The 27485-nt window shown below is 39.6% G+C and overlaps 1 protein-coding gene across 1 annotated transcript; it reads right to left on the reverse strand.

The window, feature by feature from the left end:
• Positions 1 to 13: 13 nt before the first annotated feature.
• Positions 14 to 27262, reverse strand: GNL2 (G protein nucleolar 2). The gene is made up of 16 exons (XM_043996769.1): positions 27051 to 27262; positions 22485 to 22569; positions 21560 to 21654; positions 19728 to 19867; positions 14204 to 14388; positions 12400 to 12466; positions 9947 to 10105; positions 9079 to 9192; positions 7950 to 8078; positions 6876 to 6980; positions 4191 to 4349; positions 3891 to 4004; positions 1464 to 1906; positions 1039 to 1118; positions 545 to 627; positions 14 to 202 (listed from the first exon to the last, which is right to left on the reverse strand). Exons 1-16 carry the CDS (start codon positions 27112 to 27114, stop codon positions 53 to 55), a joined length of 2172 nt encoding a protein of 723 aa, XP_043852704.1. The 5' UTR covers positions 27115 to 27262; the 3' UTR covers positions 14 to 52.
• Positions 27263 to 27485: the final 223 nt, after the last annotated feature.

Raw genomic sequence — 27485 nt, forward strand, 5'->3', positions numbered from 1 at the left:
ACACAACTAATGGTATATTTTAGTAAATTTTAATAAACCAATTAACAAGTTACTATTTCCGTTTGAACTGTTTGTGTTGATGCTTCTGTTCTCCTGGGTTATTTGTCTTCTTTTTGTTCCTATTCTTGTTTTTCACGTTGTGGGTGTCGTAGTAGCGAACCCCAACCTTTTTGGCTCTCTTCTGTCGGTCTGCTCGCCTTCGCTGCAAGAAGGAATGAGGTCAAGAGTCAAACCAGGAAAACAACAAAAAGGACACCTCTTCCTGGTCAGTGGGGTGTTCCTGAGCAGCCTTCCATAGCTACTAGATGATGTGAGTTTAGTGCAGAAGTCTGTCCTGTGATCATGCCTTGTTTTGGCAACTTCATCTACTTTTAGGACATGCTAATCACCCCCAAGCTTATCCATCCTTTAAGGGAAATTCAAGACAGGGCTCTGGCTCCCTGACAGACTAGTAATTTCAAAATGTCACATTAAGGCTAGGAGGGCTTCGGCTATGGTCTTTATAATCATGAACCAGGGGTAGAGGAAGATGAAGAAAACTTACTGCCTTTGATGTAAGCTTTGGAGGCTTATTTGCAGGCTCCTCCTCTTCATGTGCCTTTCTCTTTTTTCCTTTCTTGGTATGTCCTGAAAAAGGAATGGTAACTTGAACAAACTACAAAAGGACTGGCTTGGGAATAACACTGGACTCTTCTCAAAGAAGGAAATCAGAAAACTTTCTTTGCATTTTCCATTTCATCTCAGTGAATATGCTACTGAAGTTGAGATAATATCCTTAGATGACAAGAAGGTCAATATAAGCTATAAACACTCAAGGAAATTTCAGCATGCACAAGGAAAAAAAAATCCAGTGACAAAACAGAGACTAACTTTACTATTACATGGAAATCATACCTAACTCAAACTTCCATACTTCTGCCACAAGTCAAAGCCAGAGAGGACAAAGAATGCCTTCTCACTACAAAATCAATGCCTTTTCCATTACTCTACGTGGCCAGGTTCAATTTGGAAACCATGTTTAAATGGCTTTTACTTTACCTTTTTCTTCTACATCATCCTGCTCTTTGGATTTGGGCTCAGATTTGGAAAACACTTTTTCACTAAGTCCTTTGGGAATTCTAGAAGAGAAAGGAAAGCAATGAAATGACTCAGAGACCAGAACCTCTCACTGTATAGTATAACAAAGACAATAACATCTTATGCTATACACAATCTCATCTGGCTAAAGAAAAACCCATCAGGAAAACTCGGATGTCAACAAAGAGAAATACCTTAAATCATTTCTATATTTGAAGAACCAAATGAGTAAGCCTCTGCTTACTAAGTGAATGTTATTAATATGTTGTTATTTGGAGATAACAGTAAACTTTATGTATTTTCCCAGGACCTTATAACATGTAACCTGGGAAGAAAAAGTAGACCTTACACCCCAACTGCAGTTGTCAGATGCAACAACACATTACCTGATTGCTGAAAACTTTTTGGTCTTAGCTTTGTTTAAGAACTTCTTGTATTTAGCAATTTTTTCATCCAAAGCTTTAATAACTGCTTTGGTGCCGATTTCCACTTCTCCTTGGGAGGCCTGCTTTAACTCCTCATGCTCTTCCTTAGGCTGTTCTTCCTCCTCCACCTCCTCCTCGTCAAAGGAGTCATCAACTTCTCCATCACTGTCTGAGATCTCCACAGGGACCAGATCTTCTCCAGTAAACTGAGGCACAACATTGATCCTGCCAAAGTTCTGTCGAACACGTGCCAGGAGCTCTCTCATTTCAGCATTTGTGTCATTGCTATCTTTCTCTTCCTCTTTCGTTTCAACCACAGGTGTAGCTTCTTGACCTTCAGTTTCCCCCTCTTCCTCCTTAGTTTCATGGGGTGATGCTGTTGAAACAGTAGAAGGTGCTGGGAACTATTGAAAAAGGAAAAGCAAAGTCTAAGAACTCAGACTGTACCTTCAAGGTCTCTATCTAAAACCTGCCTTTTCCCTGGACACTGAAGACCCCATAAATTCTCTAAATCCAGAGTTATAGCACAGAACCAGTCTAACCCAAGACCAGTCCACAAGCCTTTATCAAGCGCTTACTATGTTCTAGGCAGTGTGCTACGTGCCAGGGGTGGAAAGGCAAAAACGTGGTGCTCACTCTCAAGGTGCTCATATTCTAATACAGATCATGAGTTCAACACTGAAACCAACATGAAAACTAGGCTGTCCACACATGGAATACAGTCTCAGAGGTAGCATCTCAGAAGAACACAAGGTCAAGAATTCAGGCTTTCAGTAAGTGAGAAGAGGAAACAGGGAAACAGTGCAAGTGTGTGTTTTGTGTGTGGGGGGAGATGGAATGTTATTCTTCAGTCATGTCTGACTCTCCAGGACCCCATTTTAGGTTTTATTGGCAAAGATACTAGAGTGATTTGCCATTTCCTTCTCTGGCTCTTTTTTTTCCTTTTTTAGTCTTTTCAGCAACAAACATTTATTTTATTTTCCAGTTACAGGTAAGGGTACTTTTCAACATTCATTTTCATAAAATTTAGAGTTCCAAATTTTTCTCCCTCCCTCCCTTTCCTCCCACCTCCACAAGACTGCAACCAGGTTATATATGTACAATCCACAAGTGTTCTTTTTATCAGTTCTTTCTATAGGGGTGCATAGTAAGCTTCCTCACTAGTTCCTTGGGATTGTCTTGAATCATTGCATTGCTGAGAGTAGTTAAGTCATTCACAACTGCTCATTGAACAATACCGCTGTCACTATGCACAATGTCCTCCCAGCTCTGCTCACTTCACTATACATGGATGTTGATTAGTCTTTCTTCTCTGGCTCATTTTACAGATGAGGAAACTGAGGCAAAAATAGGGTTAAGTGACTTGCCCAGGGTCATACTGCTACTAAGTGTGTGAGGCCAGATCTGAACTCAGGTCTTCTTGATTTCAGGTCTGCCTATCTGCCGCCCCACCTAGAGCTAAGGGTCCCTTTAACATGGACTTGGCAACTGAGATTATTGGTGAGAACTCAGAACATTCATCAGCCTGAAGGGAGGGGATTAGGAGATAGAATTAGGTACAAAAAGGGAGGCAGCACAAAATCCTAAATCAGGTGTGGCAATAAAAGGCAAGAAAGAAATACAATGTTATCTTCAGGCAACAAGAGTTTTTACAGGGTCAGGGGAGACTTGTACATGTCTGAAGGGCAAAGTGCTGATGGAAAGAGAGGCCATGAAGAGTCGAAAGAGGAAGGAAACAAATGTGAGCAGAGGTCCTTCAGAATTCAGCAAGAGAAAGCATCAAGGGCATCTTCCACCGTCTTCTGTCAAAGAAGGTTTTTCATCTGAACCTGTCATATCAACACATTTGGATGCTTTCACATCCTCACCATGACTGAAGCAGAGTGGGTGTAACAGAGGAAGCAAAGCTGTTAGTGGAATGTCAAACTCCAGTCAGAACCTCCACATTGCCACTCAGTAGTTCTATGACCACAGCTGAGTGCCTTATGCTATCTGAGCCTCACAAGTTTTCTCACTTGTAAAATGATGATGGTGCCTATAGTACATATTTCATGCTGTCATTTTGGGGTTCAAATGAGATAACAAATGCAAAACACCTTACAAACCTGGGAGCAGTATATAAATGCCAGTTTGGGGTTTTTTTCCCTAACATGTAGAGTTTCAGTATATACCTGTCATGAATAATCCCTAAAGACCCAATCCAAATTTATCCACATGCTATTTGTTTAACTCCAAATGCTAAGTGCCTAATGGACTAGGAAAGATGAGTGGACGCTACAGCAGGACATAAGTTGTACAATTACAACAAGAAATCAAATGCTATCAGGTGAATAACGCCTGTTAAGACAGTATCAAGATTTCCCAATGTTATCTCTACTTCACTCCTACCTCAGAGGCTGATGGGGGCTCTGCATTGGGTGGCTTGACAAAGAAAGGAATTCGGCCCCTTTGCCAGTCATTGAGAACCATCTTGCCCACAGTCTGCAGGTCGGGCTCTCCACCCTAAAAAGTCAAATAACGGATTTCCATTAGGAGTACTGAACAAAACTAGCCTGCAGAATAGCAGTACATCACGAAGTTCCCCTACACAGACATCACTTTTCAGGTGCCATATATTACACTGTGAAGCACATCAAAGTTGGTCTTATCAGCATATAGAACATTATACTTTGGGATGTTCCTACTTACCTTTAAAAGCTTTCCAGTCCTGAAGGCTAGTTTTCCCAGGAAGTCTTCAGCATTTTCCCAATAATCAATTTTATATGTCTTACTGATATATTCCGGCTTTGCCCTTTCAAGCACAGCACTTATATGGTCTTCAGGGCTCCTAATTTTTTCAACTTGAACCTAGAAAATAATAAAGAAATTGATACTTGCAAGCTTCATCTCAGTTTTTTTTAAATCATAAAAGTATTTTATTATTTTCCAGTTACATGTAGAGATAGTTTTCAACATTTGTGTTTGTAAGATTCTAGTTGCAATTTTTTTTTAAGTGAGGCAATTGGGGTCAAGTGACTTGCCCAAGGTCACACAGCTAGTAAGTGTTAAGTGTCTGAGGCCGGATTTGAACTCAGGTACTCCTGACTCCAGGGCCAGTGCTCTATCCACTGCGCCACCTAGCTGCAAATTTTTATCCTTCCTTCCTTTCTCTCCCCCTTCCCCAACACAGCAAGCAATCTGATATAGGTTATATATGTACAATCACATTAAACATATTTCTGCATTAGTCATATTGTGAAAGAAAAATTGGAACAAAAGGGAAAAACCTCAAGAAACAAAACAAAAAAAGAAACAGTGTGGTTCATTCTGCATCCAGATTCCACAGTTTTTTTTTTCTTCTGGATGTGGAGAGCATTTCCCATCATGAGTCCTCTTGAATTATCTCAGATCACTGTGTTGCTGAGAGGAGTTAAGTCTATCACAGTTGATCATCACACAATGTTGTTAATACTGTGTACAATGATCTCCTGGTTCTACTTATTTCACTCAGCATCAGTTCATGTAAGTCTTTCTAGGTTTTTCTGAAATCTGCCTGCTCAATGTTTCTTACAGCACAATAGTATTCCATTACATTTATATACCACAACTTGTTTAACCATTCCCCAATTGATGGGCATTCCCTCAATTTCCAATTATTTACTACCACAAAAAGAGTGGCTATAACTATTTTTGTACATGTGGGTCCTTTTCCCTTTCATCATAGTTCTTAAACACATTATTACACAGTTAAACTTTTTTTTTTGGGGGGGGGGGGCAGGGCAATGAGGGTTAAGTAACTTGCCCAGGGTCACACAGCCAGTTAAGTGTCAGGTGTCTGAGGCTGGATTTGAACTCAGGTCCTCCTGAATCCAGGGCCAGTGCTTTATCTACTGCACCACCTAGCTGTCCCCCAGTTAAACTTTTTAAAAACCCAAACATCAGACTCTATAGAATAAGCTCTGTGCTAGGCCTCATAGGGGAAGTTTAGATAAGACACAGTATCTGACTTATAGAGCTTATAGTAATTAGCATATGTTCAATAGGTCCAAAGTGCAAAGAAATTATCTCCAACTCGAGTAAGTCAGGAAAAGTTTTCTGGAGGTGATTTTAAAATTGGGTTTTAAAGGATGAATAAGAGTTCAACAGGTACACCAGGAGGCTATTTTCTAAGCACAGTGGCAGATCAGACAGTTTGGATTGCAGAATACATATGATTATAGACTTCAGGCACCTAGTCCAAACCTTTCATTTTACAGATAAAGAAACTATGACTTGGGGCAGCTAGATGGTGCAGTGGACAGAGCACTGGCCCTGGAGTCAGGAGTACCTGAGTTCAAATCCAGTCTCAGACACTTAATACTTAACTAGCTGTGTGACCCTGGGCAAGTCACTTAACCCCAATTGCCTCACTAAAAAAAAAAAAGAAAAAAAAGAAACTATGACTTGTCCAAGGTCATAGCCAGTGAATGGCTGAGTTGGGATCTGAACCCAAGTCCTCTACCTTCAAATCCAGCACTCTCCCCCAGCGGGATTAGTCATGTGAGGAAAAAGCTGTCGAGGTTAAGGTAGTGCCATATTGGGGGGGCCTTTGAGTTTTAGGCAAAGATGTCTGAACTTTACTCAATACAGAATGAGGACTGAAGAGTGCCAAGCAATGGCGTGATGTATGAACAGAACCACAAGTCAGGAATGGCAATGTGGGAAGGATGGCAGAGAGGTGAAGGAAAAGGAAAGGCGAGACCTGTCATGGTTCCAACCACAATGCAATGTTGAGGCTGCTAAAAGGTTTCAGCCCCATCCAATGAGAGCCCACTTTACTGAGAGCTGCCCTAAGGACTAAGAGCCATGAACTGAGTTTTCCGCTACAAACTTCTAGCTGTACGGCTCTCCCACACAGCTTAGCCCCTTGGTGCCTCCTGCTAGTCCCCTGCAATCTGCCAATCCAGCAGGGCCACAGTGGTTTAAAGAGGAAGGTGTAGCTGAAAATGGGGCAGGATGTACAATTATGGACACCTTTCAAGGCTAAAAAGAACCACTTACTGGTTTTGGTTATAGTCAGGAACAAGGAAGGATACAGCTAGACCTCAAAATGACTCAACTCTTCAAACCCACAAGTATGAACAGAGGCCCAGAGTAAACACAGGTCTGGCTTCTTTCTGGATCCTTTGTATAAACCAAGGAATCCTTTGTGGGATGATGCTGGCCAGAGATGCCTAGGATTTCACCCACTCCCCAGACAGGGAAAAATGGAGTGGAGAGGTTATCCTGCTCAGCATCGTGTTATTGACAGACCTCAAACTACTTCTGTGTGAGTAAAGCAAAAGTCATCCAAAGGACTCCCCATAGAAGAGTTCCCTCCAATGGTCATATTGAATGTGACCAAAAAATACTCACCACTCCTTTCAGAACAATGTCTGTTTCAGAGTCCCCAGAAGGATAAACCACACCTGGACAGTCAATAAGGAATATCCGACGCATCAAGGTGATGTACTGCCAGACCTGAAGACAGACCAACAAGTCAGGAATCTTCCTTCTCCCAAGTACTTAGAGTCTGTCCTTAACAAGCAATTGATCCACCACACCCTCATGTGAGACCCAAAGAATAGCAACTTTTTGAGTAACAGATCTACCAATTATTGTTGTTGTTCAGTTGTGTCCAACTCTTCATGATCCCATTTGGGATTTTCTTGACAAAGATAATGAAGTGGTTTGCCATTTCCTTCTCCAGCTCATTTTACAGATGAGGAAACCGAGGCAAATAGGGTCAAGTGACTTGCTCAGGGTCACACTACTAGTGTCTAAGGCTGGATTTGAACTTAGGAAGAGGAGTCTTTTGGTCTCCAAGAGAGGCACTCTATCCATTAAACCACCTAGCTTTCCCATCCCACCTAGCTGCCCCATTTACCAATGTCATGTATAAGACATTTTCACGGAGTAAACCAATTTCTATAATTTAAGAGAATAAAAATGATGCTGAGAGAAATTTCTAACCATTTCAGAAGTAAACCTTCACCTGCTTTTTAAAACTGCTGAAATCTTAACAGCAAACCTGCCCTCTCTGTGATAAGACCAGTACCCCCAATGGCCAGAACCCAGACACAGGAATAACAGCGCTTTTCCTTCTCAAATAGAGATATCACATTTTCTTAGGCTAAATTCTGTTTGAGGTAGAAAGCAGAGTTAAGAAAAATTAAAACCAGGCAAATATGAATAGTATATGTGCCTGCTCATGCCAAAGCCTCACACTGGTCTATAGAATGTTCTTGAACTTTTATCAAAGTATGCAAAAACTTACAACACACCAACGAGCCAGATCTCTTGCTCCCAGACTAAGTCTACAAGGCTAAACCCTCCAAAGTGGGTTTATTTAGAAAATGATAGGAATCCCCAGGGATCTAGGCAATCTCCTTTTTTTTTTTTGGTGGCAGAGATATACAACCACAAGACTCTTTTTCCAAACAGACCCACCTTGGTTTCTCCTGCAATGGGAGCCACATTACAGACTTTCTTGGAACGCAGAGTATTTATCACAGAACTCTTGCCAACATTTGGATAGCCAATGAACCCCACACTGATTTGCTTCTTGTCAGTGTGCAACTGTTAGAAAAACACAATCAATTATATACACAATTTAAAAACCCTTAATACAGAGGTGATTTTTACTTATTATTTCTGCTCTACCAAAGACCTATCCTAGTCTTTTATCACTACAGAAGTAAAACAAGGTTCCTAAAGGTGATAAGGGAACTGGACTCAATGCCCTTGGAGGACCCTTCCAGCTTTCGATCCCAGATACTATAAATAAAACATAAAACATAAAAGGGAAGGAGTAGGAAGGGTCCTCCCCCAAGCTAAGAAAGCTCAACAGTACAAAGGTCAGATAAGAGAGGCTCAAACAACCCTGAGAAGGAAAATCACCAGAGTGTGGCCACCAGGTGATGCATTTTTCTGCCACAAGAACTCATAAAATTAGTCTGGTCAGGATCAGAGAGGACAGCCAGGCTAAAAAGCCATTTGTGTTATGTCCAAATGGAAACATAGATTTTAAAGAATTTCCTTTGTCTTCTATGTGATATTATATGTATGTCTTAAGTTTAAAAACATGTAGGTCGTGAAACCCAGGAATAAATAGGAAATCTTTATGGTTAGTTAAAAATTTACTTTGAAAAATCCAATATGACACCACAGAGAAAGGATTAGTCATCAACATATGGGGAGAAATAGCCACTGACATTTCACTGGGCCTGACAGAGAATCCTTAGAAGCAATCATATGTCCATCCCACCACCAACCCACTAGACCTCCCTCTCAGTCCCTAACACATTCATCTCTGATCCCACACACCAAAGAAAAATAACTCCAAATAGCTTCAGTATTTCTAGACCACACACTACCTTTTTCAAGGCAAACGACATCTGAGAAATTTAGATAAAGAGCATTTGTACATCATTCACCTCTGAATACTTGCTTCCTTGCCAGATACTCAGTGGTAACAGCCACTCTTCTATGAAGAGCACCATCAAAAGATATTCAATTTAACGTAACAAAGGGGTATCACACAAAATGACTCCAAGAGAAACTGATCACATCTTAATACCTTTCCAAACTGACGTAAAAGCTGTATGAATGCTCCTTTGCCAAAAGGGTTGGTGAGACTTGCATGAAAGGCAAGTGTTGGATAATCTTGGGAGAGGACAGCAACCCACCGTTTCTAAAGAGAAAAGATATGTTGGTAAATTAGCAGACACACAAAAACCCTAAACTCTAACTTGTTTATTTACAGTAGAGGGCAAGATCACAGCTTGAATTACAGGACTGTTTTTCAAATATACAGTTTAAGTTTTGTCTATTGTTTTATAAAATCTCTAGAAATACCTTCATTGTTAGCTAAACGCAATTAACAAAATATAAAACAGACCAGTGATTATGATGGCTGTCTCCTGAAAAAGTCTGCATATCTACCACTCTCTGGGAGCACCAGAATTAGTTGTCCCATCACACAAGAGAGACAGCATGGGATGATGGAAGGAGCTATTATTAGGAGTGAGGAGACTGGACTTCTAGTGTAGTTGTATGAGCTTAAGCAAGTCACAACTTCTCTGAACATCAGTTTACTCATATGCAAAATGGGAATGAAGGCATCTGACTTTCATGATTCACAGAACTGCCTGGCTTTGAAAACACTGAATGGATATATGACAATGTAAGGTATTGTGGTAACTCTTTTACTGTTTCTAGTCTTAAAACCCCAGGGAAACAGTGCAATTCTCACTTCTATGACTCCAGTCACAAATTGGTTATATTTACAATAGTGTCACTCCACTTACTAAGAGAGAACAGAGAAATGGTAAACTAGTAATACTTCCAACAAATGCCTCCAAACCACAGAGCCACTTCAAAAATTCCTTATTGCTAGGGCAAGAGCCACTATAAAGGAATCTGGATAGTGAGTTGGTTATACTTACCGTTGCCCAAGTTGGGACAAGGTCACATTTGTTAAGAACAAAAATGAGATGTTTCCAGGGTTTTTCCTTTTTGAGGTAAGTCTCAATGTGAGGAGAGCGTGTGCCCATTGGATCTCTGGCATCAAGAACCTGTACTACAACATCTGATGAGTCGATCACCTGCAAATTCAGAGAAGCAAACACAACTCACCACAGAATGATGGCAAAATTCAATAAGGAATGGTGACATTTTAAAAAAATTAACAAATTTCCCAATTACATGTTAAAATAATTTTTTAACATTAAAAAAGTTTTGAGGTCCAAATTCTATCCCTCCCCCTCCCCCCACCCCAAGAATTCAGGATTCAGATACAAGTTATATGCATGCAATCATGTAAAACATTTCCATATTAGTCATTTTGTACATGACTTGAATAAAAGAAAAAGAATGAAAGAAAGTCAAAAATAGTATGCTTCAGTCTGTATTCAAACAGTATCTGTTCTTTCTCTGGAGGCGGATAGCATGCTTCATTATGAGTCCTTTGGGATTGTTTTGATCATTGTATTGCTGAGAATAGCAGTCATTCACAGTTCTTCATCCTACAATATTGTTTACAACAATTGCTTCATCCTACAATATTGTGTACAATGTTTTCCTGGTGCTGTTCACTTCACTATATGTTCATGTAAGTCCAGGTTTTTCTGAAATCATCCTGCTTGTCATTTCTTTTCTTTTTAAATTTTTTTTTTGCTTTTTCAGGGCAATGAGGGTTAAGTGATTTGCCCAGGGTCACACAGCTACTAAGTGTCAAGTGTCTGAAGCTGCATTTGAACTCAGGTCCTCCTGAATCAAGGGCCAGTGCTTTTTCCACTGCGCCACCTAGCTGCCCCTGCTTGTCATTTCTTATAGAACATTCCACTACAACCATATACCAGTTTGTTTAGCCAATCTCCAGTTGATGGGCATCTCTTTGATTTCTAATTCTTAGCCACCACAAAAAGAGCTGCTAGAAATATTTTTGTACCAATAAGGTCCCTCCCCCAAACCCCCACCCCCACCACTTTTGATGTCACTGGGATATAGACCTAGAAGTTGTATTGCAGGATCAAAGGCTATGCAAAGTTTTATAGCCCTTTGGGCATAGTTCCAAACTGCTCTCCAGAATGGTTAGATCAGTTCACAGCTCCACCAACAGTGGATTAGTTTCCCAGGGGAAAGGTTACATTTTTTCATCCACAAGTAAAACTAACTGTGAGAAGAGAGGGTGGGTAACAAGTAGACGTATAACTGACGCCTATTCTCATGGCCAAACAATACCTTAAAGAGTCTTCACATTTTACAATCTAATAAATAGGTCTTTGGGGATTAATGAAAATGGATTATTTAATCTAATACAAATTGAAGTAAAAGAATAGGGAAAACAATAGACACAATGACCACAACAATGTAAATGGAAAATACAACAAAAAACTGAATGCTTTCTCTGAAAATTATGGAACGCTTCATATAATGTCAAACAATGGATAAATTGGTTAGTTTTGAGAAACTAATCTTTTTTTACTCTTTGCTACAATATATGGCTCTCTGGGGAAGGGTGGGAGGAGGGAAATGAAGGTGATATAAAAAACAAACAATATCAATAGCAGAGTTTTAAAAAAGCAAATTGATCACTGTCTGTAATTGGTCTTACAGTATGACTCTGGTGCAATACCAAACAGAGCTCCTTTTCTTAATTTCTTATTTCAGCCTGAGGACACTATAAACCTCAATTATAAGTTTAAATTAAGGGAGCACATGTTATTCAACAATGGTTTCTAACATGTATGCTCTAAGATAATGCACTAGGTCTGTTTGAAAATGCCAATACATGCAAATCTACGACCATATGTGCATATATATATACACATATATGTACACACAAATAAATGTGCATGTGTGTGGCGATTTAAATAAAACCATCACTTTCTGGGTAAGAAGCAAGATGGACTTAACCATCAAAATAGGATCCCTGACTTCAAGTCTTACCACTGGGTAAGACTGGGCAAGTCACTTTACATCTGCAGGACTCAGTTTATTCATCTGTAATGAAGGGCCTGGATTAGACAATCTCTAAATCCCTTCTAGTTCTAACCTAAGATTCCATGATCAGATAAATCTAAGTAGAAGTATCATTATCGCAGGTACTCCAATCAAATCTTGGCCACAGAATACCTCCAATTCTCCTAGACAATGACTGTTAGCAATTTACTAGTAACATAACACCAAAACGAGAAAGAATTACATTTGCCTGGACCAGTTATTATGTATTTTACTTACTTAGCTGCATTCAAACTCATAAGGGGGTACAGAAGATAGGTAGGGGAAGGGTATGTTCCTCTTGGCAATGCTTCAATAAATTAAAAATCACCTTTCTCAAAGAAGATTTTAGTATGTCAAACCCAGCACTGAGAAAGCTTTGAGATTAATGCCTTACCTTATAGAGCTCTCCCCAGATTCGTTTGGACTGTCCCTTTTTAAATATTTCCTCCTGTGCTTCACTCCTAAATAAAAAAGGACACAGCTCAGCAACTGAAATAGTAGAATGTTCTAAACTTAATGAAAATGATGTAAGACATGCCAACTACATAGCAGAGGGGAGAGAGATCAAAAACAATGATCTGGTGTTCATCAATCAGTGATGATGGGCTGAGTGCAAACATAAAATTGGCAGAGCCTGAATTTAAGTCTTTACCCACATATTTCTAATGTACTCTGTATTTGTAGAGAATAATACAGATTAGAGTGATCATTATCTGAGCTTCACAGTAAGGGGGGGAAGGCACATAGAGGCAGATATCAGATACTTTTATGGATAACTCCCAATGGATTAATCCTTCCATGTGTTTTTTTTTTTTCTTTCAGGGGAATGAGGGTTAAGTGACTTGCCCAGGGTCACACAGCTAGTAAGTGTCAAGTTTCTGAGGCTGAATTTGAACTCAGGTCCTCCTGAATCCAGGGCCGGTGCTCTGCCCACTGTGCCACCTAGCTGCCCCTCACCTTCCATGCTTTCTTATCCTGGGGCCCACCTGAGGTGCTGGGGGCCTTCCTTTAGAACATGTGACATTGTGTCCATACCAAAGGAGTACATGGGCTGTTTATGAATAAGTGAAAAACATTTATTAAGCACTTACTATGTAAAAAGCACTGTGCTATGGGACAGCTAGGTGGCACAATGGATAAAGCACTGGCCCTGGATTCAGGAGGACCTGAGTTCAAATGTGGCTTCAGACATTTGACACTAGCTATGTGACCTTGGGCAAGTCACTTAACCCTCATTGCCCCGCCAAAAAAAAAGAAAGAGAGAAAAAGTACTGTGCTAAAATGCTGGGAATACAACAAATAGAAAACAAAGCTAGTCCCTGCTCTCAAGCTCACATTCTTATGGGGGAGCCAACACACATGGAAGGTTTCAGCTCCAAGTCAGATGGAAAGGTCTCATGGTCTTTAGGTTACAGTGGCAAAGCAGACAGTAATACATCAGCTTTAATGTCATTTCCAGTCATAAAATTCCAGCAGTTTCTCATATAGAACCACCTGATAATGCCAAGGACTTTGGTGGCAAGAGCTTTCTGGGTCTTCTATAGCTGTGGCTGTAGCACCCTTAGGAACAATGGCCAGGCCACATTTCCAGGGGTTGCTTCCTTGAATATGGCCAAAGATGTAAGCAGGATGAGTGCCCTGGGGATGCTGTCACTTCCAGGGCTCTAGGGCTTCCTAGCCCATTGGTGACAAAATGGTTGGTCCTGTTCTATAGCAACAGAGCCATAACAACCCTGTATGGTACACTGACAGTGTGAGCACTGAGACACCCTAAAAGTTATCTAGCCCTGCCTCCTCATTTTACAGTGAAATTTAGAAATGGGTCCAAGAGAGCTTAAGTGTTATACAAGCTATAGAAGTTACAGAAGAAGTCATACAAGTAGCAGAGCTGAGGTTCAACCCCAGATCGCTAGCTCCCAATCTAGTGTTCTTTACACTACACTAAGATGTTTTTGCAGGATTATTTCCATTTTATGGATTGGAAAACGAATGTTTACAGGGAGTACTGGATTCCAAGTTTAGCACTTCCAAACTTTTTAAAAAGCAGATTGGTTTAAGACAAGGAGTAGTGAATTTGTGTTGAAAAAAGCAAATGAGATTTTCAAAGTGGCACTGCTCTAGCTTCTAGAACTCAATAAAAAGAAAAAAGAACCCACATTCATTAGATCCCACTTTTAATCCTTCATCCAGTGTCTTACCTCTCACCAGTATCTTCTGTTACCAGGTCCCGATCTTTCTTTTGGTCATAGGTCTCAGTTGAGGCTTCCGCATTTTCTATGAGAGATTGCATGTCACTCACAAAAAGAGTGGGTTTCTTCCTCTGTGACTTCGGGCCAAATGTTGTTTCAAAAGTTTCTGTGTCAAGAATATGCACTTTGGAATGCTAAAAATAAATAAATCATAGTAAAAACTTATGAAGGTAGGAAGGAAGAGCAAAAAATTGCAATCTACCTTGAAGGGGCTTTCCGCATCAGAAATGCTTAATTAAGTAGAATGAACACTTGTTCTTCCATCCTGAAGTCCTCTAAGTTTCATTGGAGAAACACCAAAGTAACACAAATAATCAAAGCAAATAGGAATAGTTTTGGAAGATCAGCCAAAAATTCTGCTTTATTTCACTTATCATAAACGTTAGTCAAATGTAATTAAAGCTACAATGATGAAAATTAACTTATCTTTCTGATCACTTTGGGGGGGGGGTTGAAAACAAGTGCATGAAACTCGCCAAATTCACAGATTTTGTCAAGGACAATCATACTCAAATTTGTGGGTTTTTTTTTAAACCAACTGTAAATGCCAACTTTTTCTTGGAAGTTCATTTCTTTCATGGCTAAAAGGAATTGCTTGTTTTGTAAGATGCATTTTAGTTTCAAATAACATTTTCCCTAATTTAGGTAACATTTTTATTAAATACACATGGAAAGTTTTTCAGATGAAAAACATCTAGCAAAAGTCCAAAATAATAGTTTAGATGTGATAAAAGAAACCTGATACTAACTAAAACTTGATGTGCCTGTAAAGGGGTTACAGGCATAGGAATTTTTGAAGCAGGATGAAAGTGACTGTTTTGGTAAGGATCTATCACGTAACAGGATGTTAGCAGCAGGCAGCAAATATCCTCGCAAACTGTCTTCTGCACATCATTTCCAGTTCTTTTATAAGCACCAAACAAAGAATACTGCTAAATTGTGAGGGTACCTTGTAAGGTATTTTTAGCTCCTTAATTGTAATCATTTGGAAATTTAAGCATTAGAACATTTCATAGACAGTAATCTGCTTCCTGAGGCATGGACTGTCTTATTTCATTGCTATATCCCCAAAGCCTAGCACAGTTTCTCATACAGCTAATTTTCGCTTTATGTAAAGAATTCTGAAAGAAATCCACATTTCTCTCCTTCTGTTCTCTCCTGCTCCTCGGCCCAGTGATCCATTCCACACCATCCCCCCCACCAAACCCCTCCAAGGGAAAGCAGAAGAATGCACATGTGGAGGGAGAGACCACTGTTGCCGCTGAACTGGGGGGCCTTGACTTGAGACTTCTGTCACCGAGAGAAGAGATTTTTGCCCTGCTCCATCCACCAGTGTGTCTGGCCCCCATGTGTCTATCTCCTGTGTGTCCGAGCTCAGGTACCATGTATTTGTTCCCAGCCCTCACATGTCATCCATCCTCTCCTGTCTGTGTCTGACCCCCATGTATCTGCCTCCTGTGTCTTCTTCCTCTTGGTTCTGGCCCCAGTCCCTGAATGTTCTCCCTCCTGTTTTCACTTCTTTGTGCCTGGACTCTCTATGTCTTTGAACCACATGCTGGCATACAGTCTGTCCCCTACCTGCATCCCTCACTCCCTTCCCACATCTGAGGGCAAATTCACATCACGTAAAAATTGTTTTATGTAGAGGCCTGTGGAATGGTCCACTTACATAAAGTAAGAACTGTCTGTATATGGTAGGTACTTCATAAATATTTGTTGAAATGGTTGAATTATAGGTTTAGGGCTTTTTTGGTTTATTTTTTTTTAAAGAAAAATAAGAAAATGGTGTTTATTAGGTTACAATAAGATCATCCAGACCTCCAGTAGCCTAGGAGCCAGCCTCAATCTCTTCATTCCTCTCACTGCCCCTTATCCAAGGGATCAATTCTACCTCCACAACATATTTTGTATCTGTCTCCTTTTCCCAACTCAGACTACCCTAGGTTGGGCCTCCATCACCTCTTGCCTAGGCTACTGCAGTAATCTCTTGTTTGGTGCCCCTACTTCACACCTCTACCATCCAATCCATTTTCCACATACCTGCCCAACTACTGCTCCTAAAACAAAAGCCTGGTCACCTCACCTTCCCTCCGGCTCAGGCAGCTGCAGTGGTTCCTGACTGCTTCTAAGATAAAGTAGTGTACACTAACCAACAGTTGTGCCCATACTAGATACTCTTTTGTATCAAAATATATGTGCCAAATGCTTTAGCAATACAGAATATTTGGAATGGGGAAGAATTCAATCAATTCTACAAGCATTTAATAGCTGCCTATTATTTGCCAGACACTGGGCTAAGGGCTGGGCAAGTAAAGAAAAAATCAAAGCAGCTTCTTCTTCAAAGCATTTATGTTCTGCTGTGGGTGAATAACATATACACAGAAAAACGCAACAAACAAATACACACAGAGAGGAGTTATGGACTGGGGGAGACAGAATGAATTAACACGAGAATATAGTAATACAGAATGTCACAAGGAATAACAAGGAGGCTGGAACGTAAGAGTATGTAACAGGGAGTAATGTGAAATTACAAGTCCAGAAAAACAGGTAGAAGCCAGACTGGGAAGGGCTCTAAATAGCCAACAGAGTGTATAGACACAATCTAGTGTCTAAATCTTTGATATAACTATATTTTATTATATAAGCTAATCGAAATTATGCAGGTTAAGTTCCCATTGATCTAAAATGAAGGAGGGAAAGCCTATTATAGAACTGGAGAAATAAGTCAGGGGATTGATGTGCATCATGAATATTTTATTTCAAAAGCACAAACAAAAATACTACCCACTTTACATAAAGTGTGGCTCCTACCTCAGTCCCATAATAGCTTTGCTTGTTTTGTTTTTGTTTTTGTTTTTTGGCAGGGCAATAAGGGTTAAGTGACTTGCCCAGGGTCACACAGCTAGAACATGTCAAGTGTCTGAGGCTGGATTTGAACTCAGGTCCTCCTGAAACCAGGGCCGGTGCCTTATCCACAGCACTACCTAGCTGTCCCCCCTTAATAGCTTTGGGACTAAGAATAAATCATTTAATTTCTTTGAGTTCAGTCATCTCATCTGTGGGTGCAGATGGTACTAGATACATCACAGGGCTATTATGAGGAAAATTTAGATGGTCACACAATGTAATAGAAAGAATTCTGGGTTGATCTGGATGGTCTTGGAATATTCACTTAATTGCTCTAGACCTCAAAAGGGTTGGATTAGACCTCTAAGTTCCCTTCCGGGGAACTTATCTATGATCCTCTGCATGTCGAGGCACTCAGCAAACCTTAAAGCATGATAATATGCTTCATAATAATAGGAATTCTTGTTATGATCAACACATAGTAATGAGGATATTTGCATGTATTACATATAACATATTTATATCAGACTGTAAAGTTTACAAAGCAATTTGTATCCATTATCTCATTTGTGTAACAATCCTTGAAACTGGTACTATAGTTATCCCCATTTTGCATATGAGGAAACTGAGGCTAAGAGGTTAAATGATTTGCTCATGGTTAGTAAATATTAAAGGTGGGATTTCAATTCTAAGTTCAATTCTATGTATCATACCACAAATAGGTAAATAACATTTACAAATGTTACAAATTCATAACAAATGACTTTTCCTGCAAAGGAATAATAGTTTATGTGACTGATATTTATTGACTGTTTAATTCTTTTCGGTAAGTGTAGATGTATTGTTTAACTACATACCAAAATTCATTTTAGTGTTGACACATTTTGGCACATGAAAATTTCTTGGTGTTTTATATGTTTAAAAAAAAATAGCCAACAGAGGATTTTATCATTTATTCTAGAGACTGTCAGGAACCACTGACGCCTTCTAAACAGGAGGAAGGGTGAAATGGGCAGACTTGTGCTTTAAGAACATCAACTGGGCAGCTTGGATGGGAGAGAGGGGAGGCAGGGACACCAAACAGGAGGTTACTGCAATAACAGCCCAGGCAAGAGGTGAAGGCCCAAACTAGTGTGGTAGACCAATGAGTCTGAATTGAGAGAAGGAGCTAGATGCAAGAGATGTTGTGTAGGTAGAATTAACAGACTTGGCTGTGGACAATGAGAGAAGTAAAGAGATTGAGAATGGTTCCTAGGTTGTGAACCAGAGTGATTACAGAGTGGCCCTTGATAAAAATAGCAAAGTTAGGAAGGGGGTGAATGGGGGGAGGGGGGGCGGGGAATCATGAATCTCTACTTTGGATATGCTAAGTTTGAGATGCTTATGGGTCATTCAGACAACAGTGTCCATGAAGCAGTTCATGATTTGGGCCCAGAGCTCGGTAGGCTGGATAGATTTGGGATCCATCTGCATAGAGATGATAAATGAACCCATGGGGATTGATAAGATTTCAAAGAAAAGAGTGATGGGAAAGAAGAGGACAGAGCTCTGGATTACACTCACTCAAAGTAAGAATAAGAAGGAATCATCAGACAAGTGGTAGAAAAATCAGGAAAGAACAATATCATGAAAACCTAAAGAATAACTTTTCAAGAGATAGGGGTAGTCAGCAGTGTCAAAAGCTACAAGGACAAGGATTTGAGAAAAAGCCATTAGCCCATAATACAACCTCTTTGTTTCTTCCCCATAAGCTAGATTCAATCTAATTTTAAATGACTACCTTTAGGATATCAGAAAATAGAACAAGGGAAATTAGCAACTTGTCCATGGCTCATGAATTACACCGATAGGTTTCTCTGAAGAAAGTCATTCCATTAATTGGCTGAATCTGAAGGAATAACCAAGCCTTGATTCTTATTTTGTTTAAAAAGAGACACTTTTTTGGAATACTTGTGTCCCCCCTTCCCCACAACCTATAGTAGAATTGAAACTGTAGGTACTAACTAAATTTCTATGAACTGTTTATTCAAAGCAGGTACAAATGTGAAAATATTAGTTCATTTCTCTGGGTCAGTGACAAGTTACATCTAAGTGCAAGCTTAGGCTTTCACTGTGCTCCACTTCGGTAGACTATTACCTTACCATCTAAAAGAGAGGATCCTCATCTGAATACAGCCCAAGTCACTAATTCAAAACCTAATGAACCTGAAAGTACCCAATCCAACTCAACAGAATTTTCTCCATCAAATTGTTTTCTTTAAAAACAAACAAACAAACCAACCAAATCCTACCCAAACCAACCTTCTATCTACCTACTTCAGGACATTTGATGGAATTATCTTCCAAATGAAACAAGGTCATATACCTACACCCAAACATGAAATGACCAAAAAAAACAAAAAACAAAAGACAAAAACCCCAAAACAAACCAAAACAAAAAAACCCCACACACCACACTCACAAAACCAAAACAACCTAGTCCTGAGGGGGATGAAGAAAAAAGACTGGAAATATTCCTACTACAAAAGCAAATTCCCTTTTCCTCTACAAGGAAAAAGAATCTGGAAGGATGGATTTATCAGACCTAATTCATTTCCACATAAGGTGCAGATCACATTCTTACATGAGGCTGGATTCGGTCATGGAGGAGAGACATTGGTAATTTGCTTTGTTTCATGACAACTTGGTATGGATCCTTCATAACTTTATCCATTTCTTCTTGGAATTTCTGTAATGATGACTGCTTAATCACACGTGTATTTCCTGTTTTACAAATGAAGGATGGTTCAATTTAATATAATGACTATGCTATTGCGAATGGTAGATTTTAAACTTCCCACTCCTTAAAGATCTGCCATTCAATAAACTAAATTACTATGTATGAAGCACCGACCAGAAGCAAAAACATGCGGGAATAAGAAGAAATTGCCCATCTACTTCTACTTTTTGCCATAAGAAGACAAAGTTTGTTTCCTTTAAAAGACGTTTCTCCACTAACAACAGCTCACCCATTACTTGGTCAAATGATGAGTTTTAATCTCCTGACCTCAACATTTCAAAAGATCTGGAATTCCTCTCCTGTGAATACTTCCTCTACTGACTGGGCTTACAACCATATGGTTTAGAAACCTGAATTGCTATGGCCAAAAACATTCATTACCTGGTGGCCAACCTCCCAGCGGATCTTCTCCTGACCAGGGTAATTCTGGAGCAATAGTCTGTCACTGGGCTCGTACAAGGCTTTCCAGGTTAGTAAACCCTGTCAGAACTTGAATTCTCTTGGCACAGCCTTCAAGAACCTATGGTCTCCTCCACACTATGATGAGGCATCAGAGGAAGACATCAGTGGGGATGAAACTAGAAAATAAACATCCTTTTGAATGGAGCTGGGGTTGACACACTTCCTTTCTGATAGATTTGGCAAGTGAACTGGCACTCAATCAGAAGCAGGCCAACAAGCATGAAACAAACAGAGGTTCAGTACAAAGTCACGTTTACTATCCCCAAGTATGGGAAGGCTAAAAAGAATGACTAAGTACTGTTAACAGGATGTTTTAAATCAATATATCCATGCAAGGGAATAAAACAAACATTAAACTTCCTTTGGACAGATATTATTTAAGTTTTAAATTCTGAGGAATCTATGCAATTAAGCCATATTCTATAATGTAAATGTATAACTAGAGAATTCAGGTCCCAGAAAAGAATTTTATACAGCTTGCTGTGCCATGCAAAGAGTGCTATGAGGCATCCCATTACAAGAGGCCAAGATTCTTCTAAAGGCAAATGAAAGGGTCCTTGGCCCTCAAGCCAGGGAATTAGCAGGGATAATTTGCTCTGTTTCACACATGAGGAAGTCTAGCTAGGGCAGTAATTACTAACCCCATGGGCTTAGTAATGGCTTAAAAGACAGGAAGTATGTTAATTTCAAGTTGGAATCTGTTTCAAGATGGAACCTGTATGAAGCTTTGACTTGGACTATCCTTTCACTGAAAGTCATCACTGGGATCTGTTATTGTCAATGCTGTCTGTATATAGCCAATGAAAAAGAAAGTGTTTTGAAGGAACTTTAGACTAAATCATTTTTTGACTAACACGGTCAAAGTCTGTTTGTCAAAGTAATACTATTCCCATGGACCTACAGCAACAACTTCTCCAGTCAACCAAAAACCAGAAAGGGTTAAAAAGGCTTTTCATGTCATTAAAGATGTGTTTTTAGAAGACTTAAGTAATTAGCAACAAGCATGTATTAAAATAAGAAGTTGCAGATGAAACACTACCATCATACCTTAAAGTCAATCATATCACTGTCCTTCCTAGTTGTGGGTCCCTGAACTATGCTATCTAACTAGACACTTACTGCTATCAGAGACCTTGAATATTTTACTTTATCCAGCACTCAATGCATTATTCATAAAACAAATGAAATAGTAAGTGGACAATACAAATACTCACCAAACCATTTAATATTGGGTTCCACTCTTGCCACTGTGCCAGAAGCAACTGATGACTGATACTGTAGAGGTTTTATTACCTTACCACGACAGTTTCTAAATTGAAGAAATATATTTTGGTTGGTGATATAAAGTCAAATGGCAAATAAAAAGCATGATTTACTGATGACCCAAGAACCTTTGATTTTGAAAGCTAAATGAATAACAAAGATTTCTGTCATCTCAAAGTGTCCCATTCAGCAGAATCAGCTAGCCAAAAAGCCATTTACACTATGAGAAAGCAGGAAATAATGATTTCTCGTGGGTGCACACTTGGAGGGGATGGCAGGGGAAAAAGATCACATACTTGAATATTTCTGGTCCGGGCTGGAATGGTTTAAATAAATTTTAAGCAGTGGCTGACTTATGCTAAAATTCAAAATTCTAAACCGAATTGCAAAATGAGTGACTAAAGCAGACTGATTTAATCAAAATTTTGGTTATAATGCATTTTTTTAAGAATGGACAGAGAATCTAATTACCAAACAAATTAGGACCAGCTAGTAAAATGCCACCCTCAGCAAGTCACTGTAGTAAACGCTGTCTCAGCAGAATCACAGCCACTATTTTCCAAGTGTCAGAATTTTTTCATTTTAAAATTTGACATTAAGAGGGTAGAAAGGAGAGGGAGTTTTGGGCTTTTCTAAAACAGTGCTTCCATAATCTGTTTTTTTTTCATATTCTCTGTTAAAAGAAAAACAATTTTCAATCTGTTAACATTAGCAAAAATATCTAATGCCTTTCAGCCTAATACCATGATAGTTTAAACATAGAAGATTTCAAAGTAATTCTTGAAAAGTCACAGATTTTATTTATGTCAAAGCATGGTTAACTTAAAGTACTAAGATTTGGTAAGGATATACTACATAGCAGCACATAGAGCTCACCTTCGTTCTTTTTGCCGATACATATTCAGGCGCCGGATTGTGGCTCGGTCCCTCATGTTTTGCCCTCCAGCTCCCTTTACTCGATCTAAGACATAAAAAAGTTAGATGGTTTACTATCCAACTAACAAGTCACTTCTTATACCTGACTGACAACCAGATAAGTGAACTGAATACTTTTATGAAACAGCAGCCTCACCCCCTCAAAAGATTAGCTTTCCTTTTAGCCTATTAATACACTATTATGAAATGATCATTATTTAAAGCCTCATGAAATGAAACAACTTTTGTTCCAAACTTTGATCTGTTATTTAATACATTACCATTTACTCCCTCAGTTTCCTTAACTAAAAAAGTAGGTATTGATGAGTAAGGGAAATGCCAGCTTGGCAATCATTTCTGTGCCTTACACAAGAACATCCAGGCACATCAATTGATCAAAATAAATATACACACATAAATACATACATATACACACACATATATAATTTTCCTTTGAAATAAAAATTTTCATCATACAATCTTTTTCTTTACGGTATGAATTAAAAATACTACACTAATTGATGCAGCTTGGTCTTTTCTAGGTATTCTTAAATTCCATTCCTTCTAGTATTAAATCATCTTCTTACCCCCTTTCAATAGAAGTAGGCCTAAATCATCTCTAAAAACCCCATCAGATCTTGTATTCAAAAATTATAGACTGAAGGATGCAATAGCATTTAAGGAAAATTCCTCAAGAGCACTAAAGTTAGAAGATCTGTCAGTTCTAATTGCTCTGCTATATCACTTAACTTTTGCCTCGGTTTCCTCAACTACAAAATGGGGATAATAATAGCACTTATATTGGAGGGCTGTTTTGAGGATCAAATGAGATAATATTTGCAAAGTGTTTAGCATAGTGCCTGGCACATAGTAGGCACTGTAGAAATGCTTATTTCCTTCCCTTCCCTTCCCCATTCTCCCTATTAACTAGCTGTCTAATCTCATGCAAATCAATTAGTTCACCTGAATCACAGTCATGGATTTTTTAACTTGGGATACACTGATCATTTGCTAGATATAAAGGGGGGGGGGGGGAGAAGAGGACTATGAACCTGGATAGAAAAAAATTACATATCTATTTTCACTGAATTCTAACTTAAATTTAACAGTTCCTTCTATTAGGATTAAAAAGAAATACAACATGACTCTACCCAAGGGTCCCTAGGTTTCACCAGACTGCCAAAGGGGACCATGGTACAAAGAAGGTGAAGAAGAAGGTCTGTCCTAAACAGATCTTTTCCTTTTTAAAAAATTTTATAAAAGTATTTTATTATTTTCCAGTTACACGTAAGGATAGTTTTCAACATTTGTCTTCATAGGATTTTTAGTTCCAAATTTTTCTCACACCCTCCCTTCCCTCCCCCCAAGACATTAAACATATTTCTGCATTTGTCATATTGTGAAAGAAGAATCAGAGTACAAGGGAAAAACCTCAAAAAAGGAGGAAAAAAAAACAGCTCAAAAGTAGAAACAGTATGGTTCAGTCTGTATTTGGAGTCAGGAGGACCTGAGTTCAAATCTGGCCTGAGACACTTAACACTTACTAGCTGTGTGATCCTAGGCAAGTCACTTAACTCCAACTGCCGGGAGAAGGGAGAAGGGAGAAGGGAGAAGGGAGAAGAAGAAGAAGAAGAAGAAGGGAGGAGAAGAAGAAGAAGAAGAAGGGAGGAGAAGAAGAAGAAGAAGAAGAAGAAGAAGAAGAAGAAGAAGAAGAAGAAGAAGAAGAAAAGAAGAAGAAGAAGAATCCACAGTTCTTTTTTCTGGATGTGGAGAACATTTTCTATCTCGAATTCTTTGAAATTGTTTTTGGCAGATCTCTATTTTCAATTATGAAATGAGGGGGTTGGGGTATACAATCTCTATGATCCCTTTATACTCTAATATTCAATGTCTCTGGTCTCATTATTAACATTTCATGAAAACACCCAAAAGTGTTTAATGTAATCAAAGGGATTAATTTGCTTTTAAGCACTTTAGAGTAATGTTTATTTCTGGTTTAATTTTGACTTCAATATCTTCAATGTGCTATTTTCTGTCTGGTCAACTCTAGCTTACATTTCTTCCTCAAGACAATGAGAAATCAGGGATTTTCAGAGTTACTAAGTATTGTTGGTGTTATAAAGTAATAAAATACTCTGAATGAATGAACCATCAAAGGCCACCATGTTAATTTTCCTGCCTTCAGTTATTTTTTAAATTAAAACATCTATTTTCTATAAAATCCCCAGAAAAAAAATACTTTATTATCTCTCTTACGCTATTCAAGGACTTTTTGAGTAAACAGACTTTTTTTTTCATTACATTTTCCTTTTCTTCCAATATCAAGCATTTTTTAATCCGTTTTCATGAGAAAGAAAAAGAAAAATCAATAAGTATAGTCAAGCAAAGCAATTCCCAAAGTGGTGATGTCCAAAATCGTGTCTTTTTCTGTATATTTGCCCAGCACTCCCTGTCAGGAGGTTGGTAGTGGTCTTCATTATTGATCTACTCGAATCATGATCAATCATTTTAATTAAAGTTCTTACAGAATGCTGATGTTATAACTGCTCTATTGTTTCCGTTCCCTTCACTCTGCATCAGTCCATATAAATCTTACCAAGTTTCACTGAAGTCGTCTTTCCTCATTCCTTACAGCACACCATTACATTTATATACCATAATTTGTTCAGCCATTCTCCAGATGATGGATGCCTCTTAGTTTTAGTTCTCCAACACCACAAAAAGCACTACTATAAATATTTTTGTATATATAGGGCTTTCCCTTTTTCTTTGGAATATAGGCCTAGCAGTGACATTGCTAGGTCAAGAGGTATGCAGTTTAGAAATTTTTAGGGCACAGTTCCAAATTATACAGCTTTTCTCAAAGCCAACATTTTAAAGAACGTAGTGACATATTTTTATGCACAGGACTGGTGTCCTCAATAACTGTAAAATGTCTATGCCACTTTCCACCTCTGGGTCTAAGCTGTCTGTAAAAATGAGGTGGTTGGATTTACATGGTCTCTAAGTTCTTTTCCAGTGTTCACTCAAGATTTTATGACTTGAAATGAAGCTGCACTTATGGATGAACTCTTCCAAAGAGGCTGCCATGTTGCAATTACAACTTCTACAGTCTTCAGAATAAACAAATTTAAGATGACAAGTGAAAACCACCAAGTTTACTACAACAGTAAACATCATAATCTCTTGCTTTAAATGATCCATGTCTCTGTAACTTCTGAGTTTTTTTTAAGGGTACTAAAAAAGCAGATGATGCTAGGGACTAGATCTACTGTATTTTTTCCTAATGAGCACCGTATCCTGCTTTTATGCCCATCTAACTCGCAGATTATAATACCCATCTAATTTACAGATTATAAATCACAAAAGCAGAGAACCTTGGAATTGGAAGGAATCTCGGAAATCATCTAATTCAATCTGTATCTGAAAAGTTTGTTCTGCAGCATCTCCAATAAACAGTCATTCAATTTTTTGATCCAAGGTCTCTTTAAATCTCCACTGAAGAAGAATGCTATCTTTTAAGGCAGGCTATTTTAATTTTGGGCAGCTCTGATTGTTAGGAAGTTTTTCCTTATACCCAGCCAAAATCTGTCTTTGCAATTTGCACACGTTGTTCCTACTTCTGCTGTCAAATCCTTCAGCTGGAAATTTAAATGACTATATCAAATGAAACTTAGGAAGTTTAGTTACCGCTTCCAAAGTCCAGCCCTCTGCAGTTTTACTCAGTCCATAACCTAGAGATGTCCAAATATGCTTTAAATGTGCCTTTCCACTTTTACCTACCTAGAGTCTAAATTTAAGGTTTTAATAAAATTCTTTAGAGCCAGATGTCAGCAAGAACAGGCTAAAGTCGCACCTCCCAAACATTACTGTGTAAAAGCAGGTGAGTCAATTGGCCCCTAAGAGCCCCCCTGCAGCAATTCTGTAAGGCTGCAAATTACAGATTAGTTGCAATCTGTAACGGTGGACCCACAATTTCAAGTTCCCCACACCGATGAAATCACGAACACCCCACAGCCATTATTGAAACCTTAATACATAATAAATGTCAGATATCATTACATCTACAGAAAATTGGCGATCATCAAGTCCAAGATCTCTCATCTAATAAATGTGCACAGGTTCATAAATGTAGGACCGAAAAGGCCTCCTGAAAGTCATCAAATCCGAATTCCTCCCATTTTACAGTGGAAGAAACTGAGGCTCAGAGAGCTATTTGCCCAAACCAGGGCCTCGGGTTCCCGAATCCCCACGCCATTCGCCTCCGGTGGCAAGTGACTTGTCCAAAGAAGCTCACGAATTGCCGGCGAAGTCCTGGGTCGACAATCCGGGAGTCCCAGGGCCCTTCCCAAAACACCACGTGAACCTGCTCTCGCTGTACCGCTGGCTGGACACTTGGCTAGCCTTTTGCCAAGGGGTCGGGGGGCCTCACCTCTCCCCCTTCAGCGTCCCTTCTCCCCAGAGCCCCCAGCACCAGATGCCTCCTCCGCCCCTCTCCCTTCCCCAAATCTCCCTTTGCTCCCGTACCCGGGTTTGTGCTGGAGTTGGACGGGTTGATGGAGCTCCGTCCTTTGTACTTGGGCTTCACCATCCTGTCGGCAGGTCGGGGGCCGGAGCCTGGTGGGGAAGGGGACTCAAGTTTCGGGGTCCGGGCCTAAGCCGGTGACCTCCGGAAAAGTTTAGCAACTACCACGACAGTTCCAGCGCGCTGGGAAAGACGTCACTTCCTGAGTGCCCGCGACTCCCTCCCCCTCCGTTCCTCCTCCTCGCAATTACTTCCGGCCGGCGGACAGCGCGCATGCGCAGATCGCACTCACTTTCAGGGCGGCCCGCTCCTCTTGGCCCTGCGCCACAGCTCCGCAGCACGTGACGCCTGCGTAGCCTTCCGTCCGGCGGCCACCACCCCACCGTGGCCATTTTCCCACCTCATGGACAGCCTTCCTCTTATCGAGACACGACGTT

Source organism: Dromiciops gliroides, chromosome 3 (genome assembly GCF_019393635.1).
Source record: "Dromiciops gliroides isolate mDroGli1 chromosome 3, mDroGli1.pri, whole genome shotgun sequence".
In the NCBI taxonomy this organism is placed as follows: Eukaryota; Metazoa; Chordata; class Mammalia; order Microbiotheria; family Microbiotheriidae; genus Dromiciops; species Dromiciops gliroides.

Bases quoted from the DNA above. Each gene is read 5' to 3' on its own strand.
- GNL2 (XM_043996769.1), bottom strand. From the start codon at position 27,114: ATGGTGAAGCCCAAGTACAAAGGACGGAGCTCCATCAACCCGTCCAAC. The intron at 8,079-9,078 runs GTATTAAGATGT...TTTTTCTAACAG, and splicing joins TTTTACGTCAGTTTGGAAAG to TTGCACACTGACAAGAAGCA. The intron at 6,981-7,949 runs GTGGGTCTGTTT...GTCTGTCTTCAG, and splicing joins CCATTGCAGGAGAAACCAAG to GTCTGGCAGTACATCACCTT.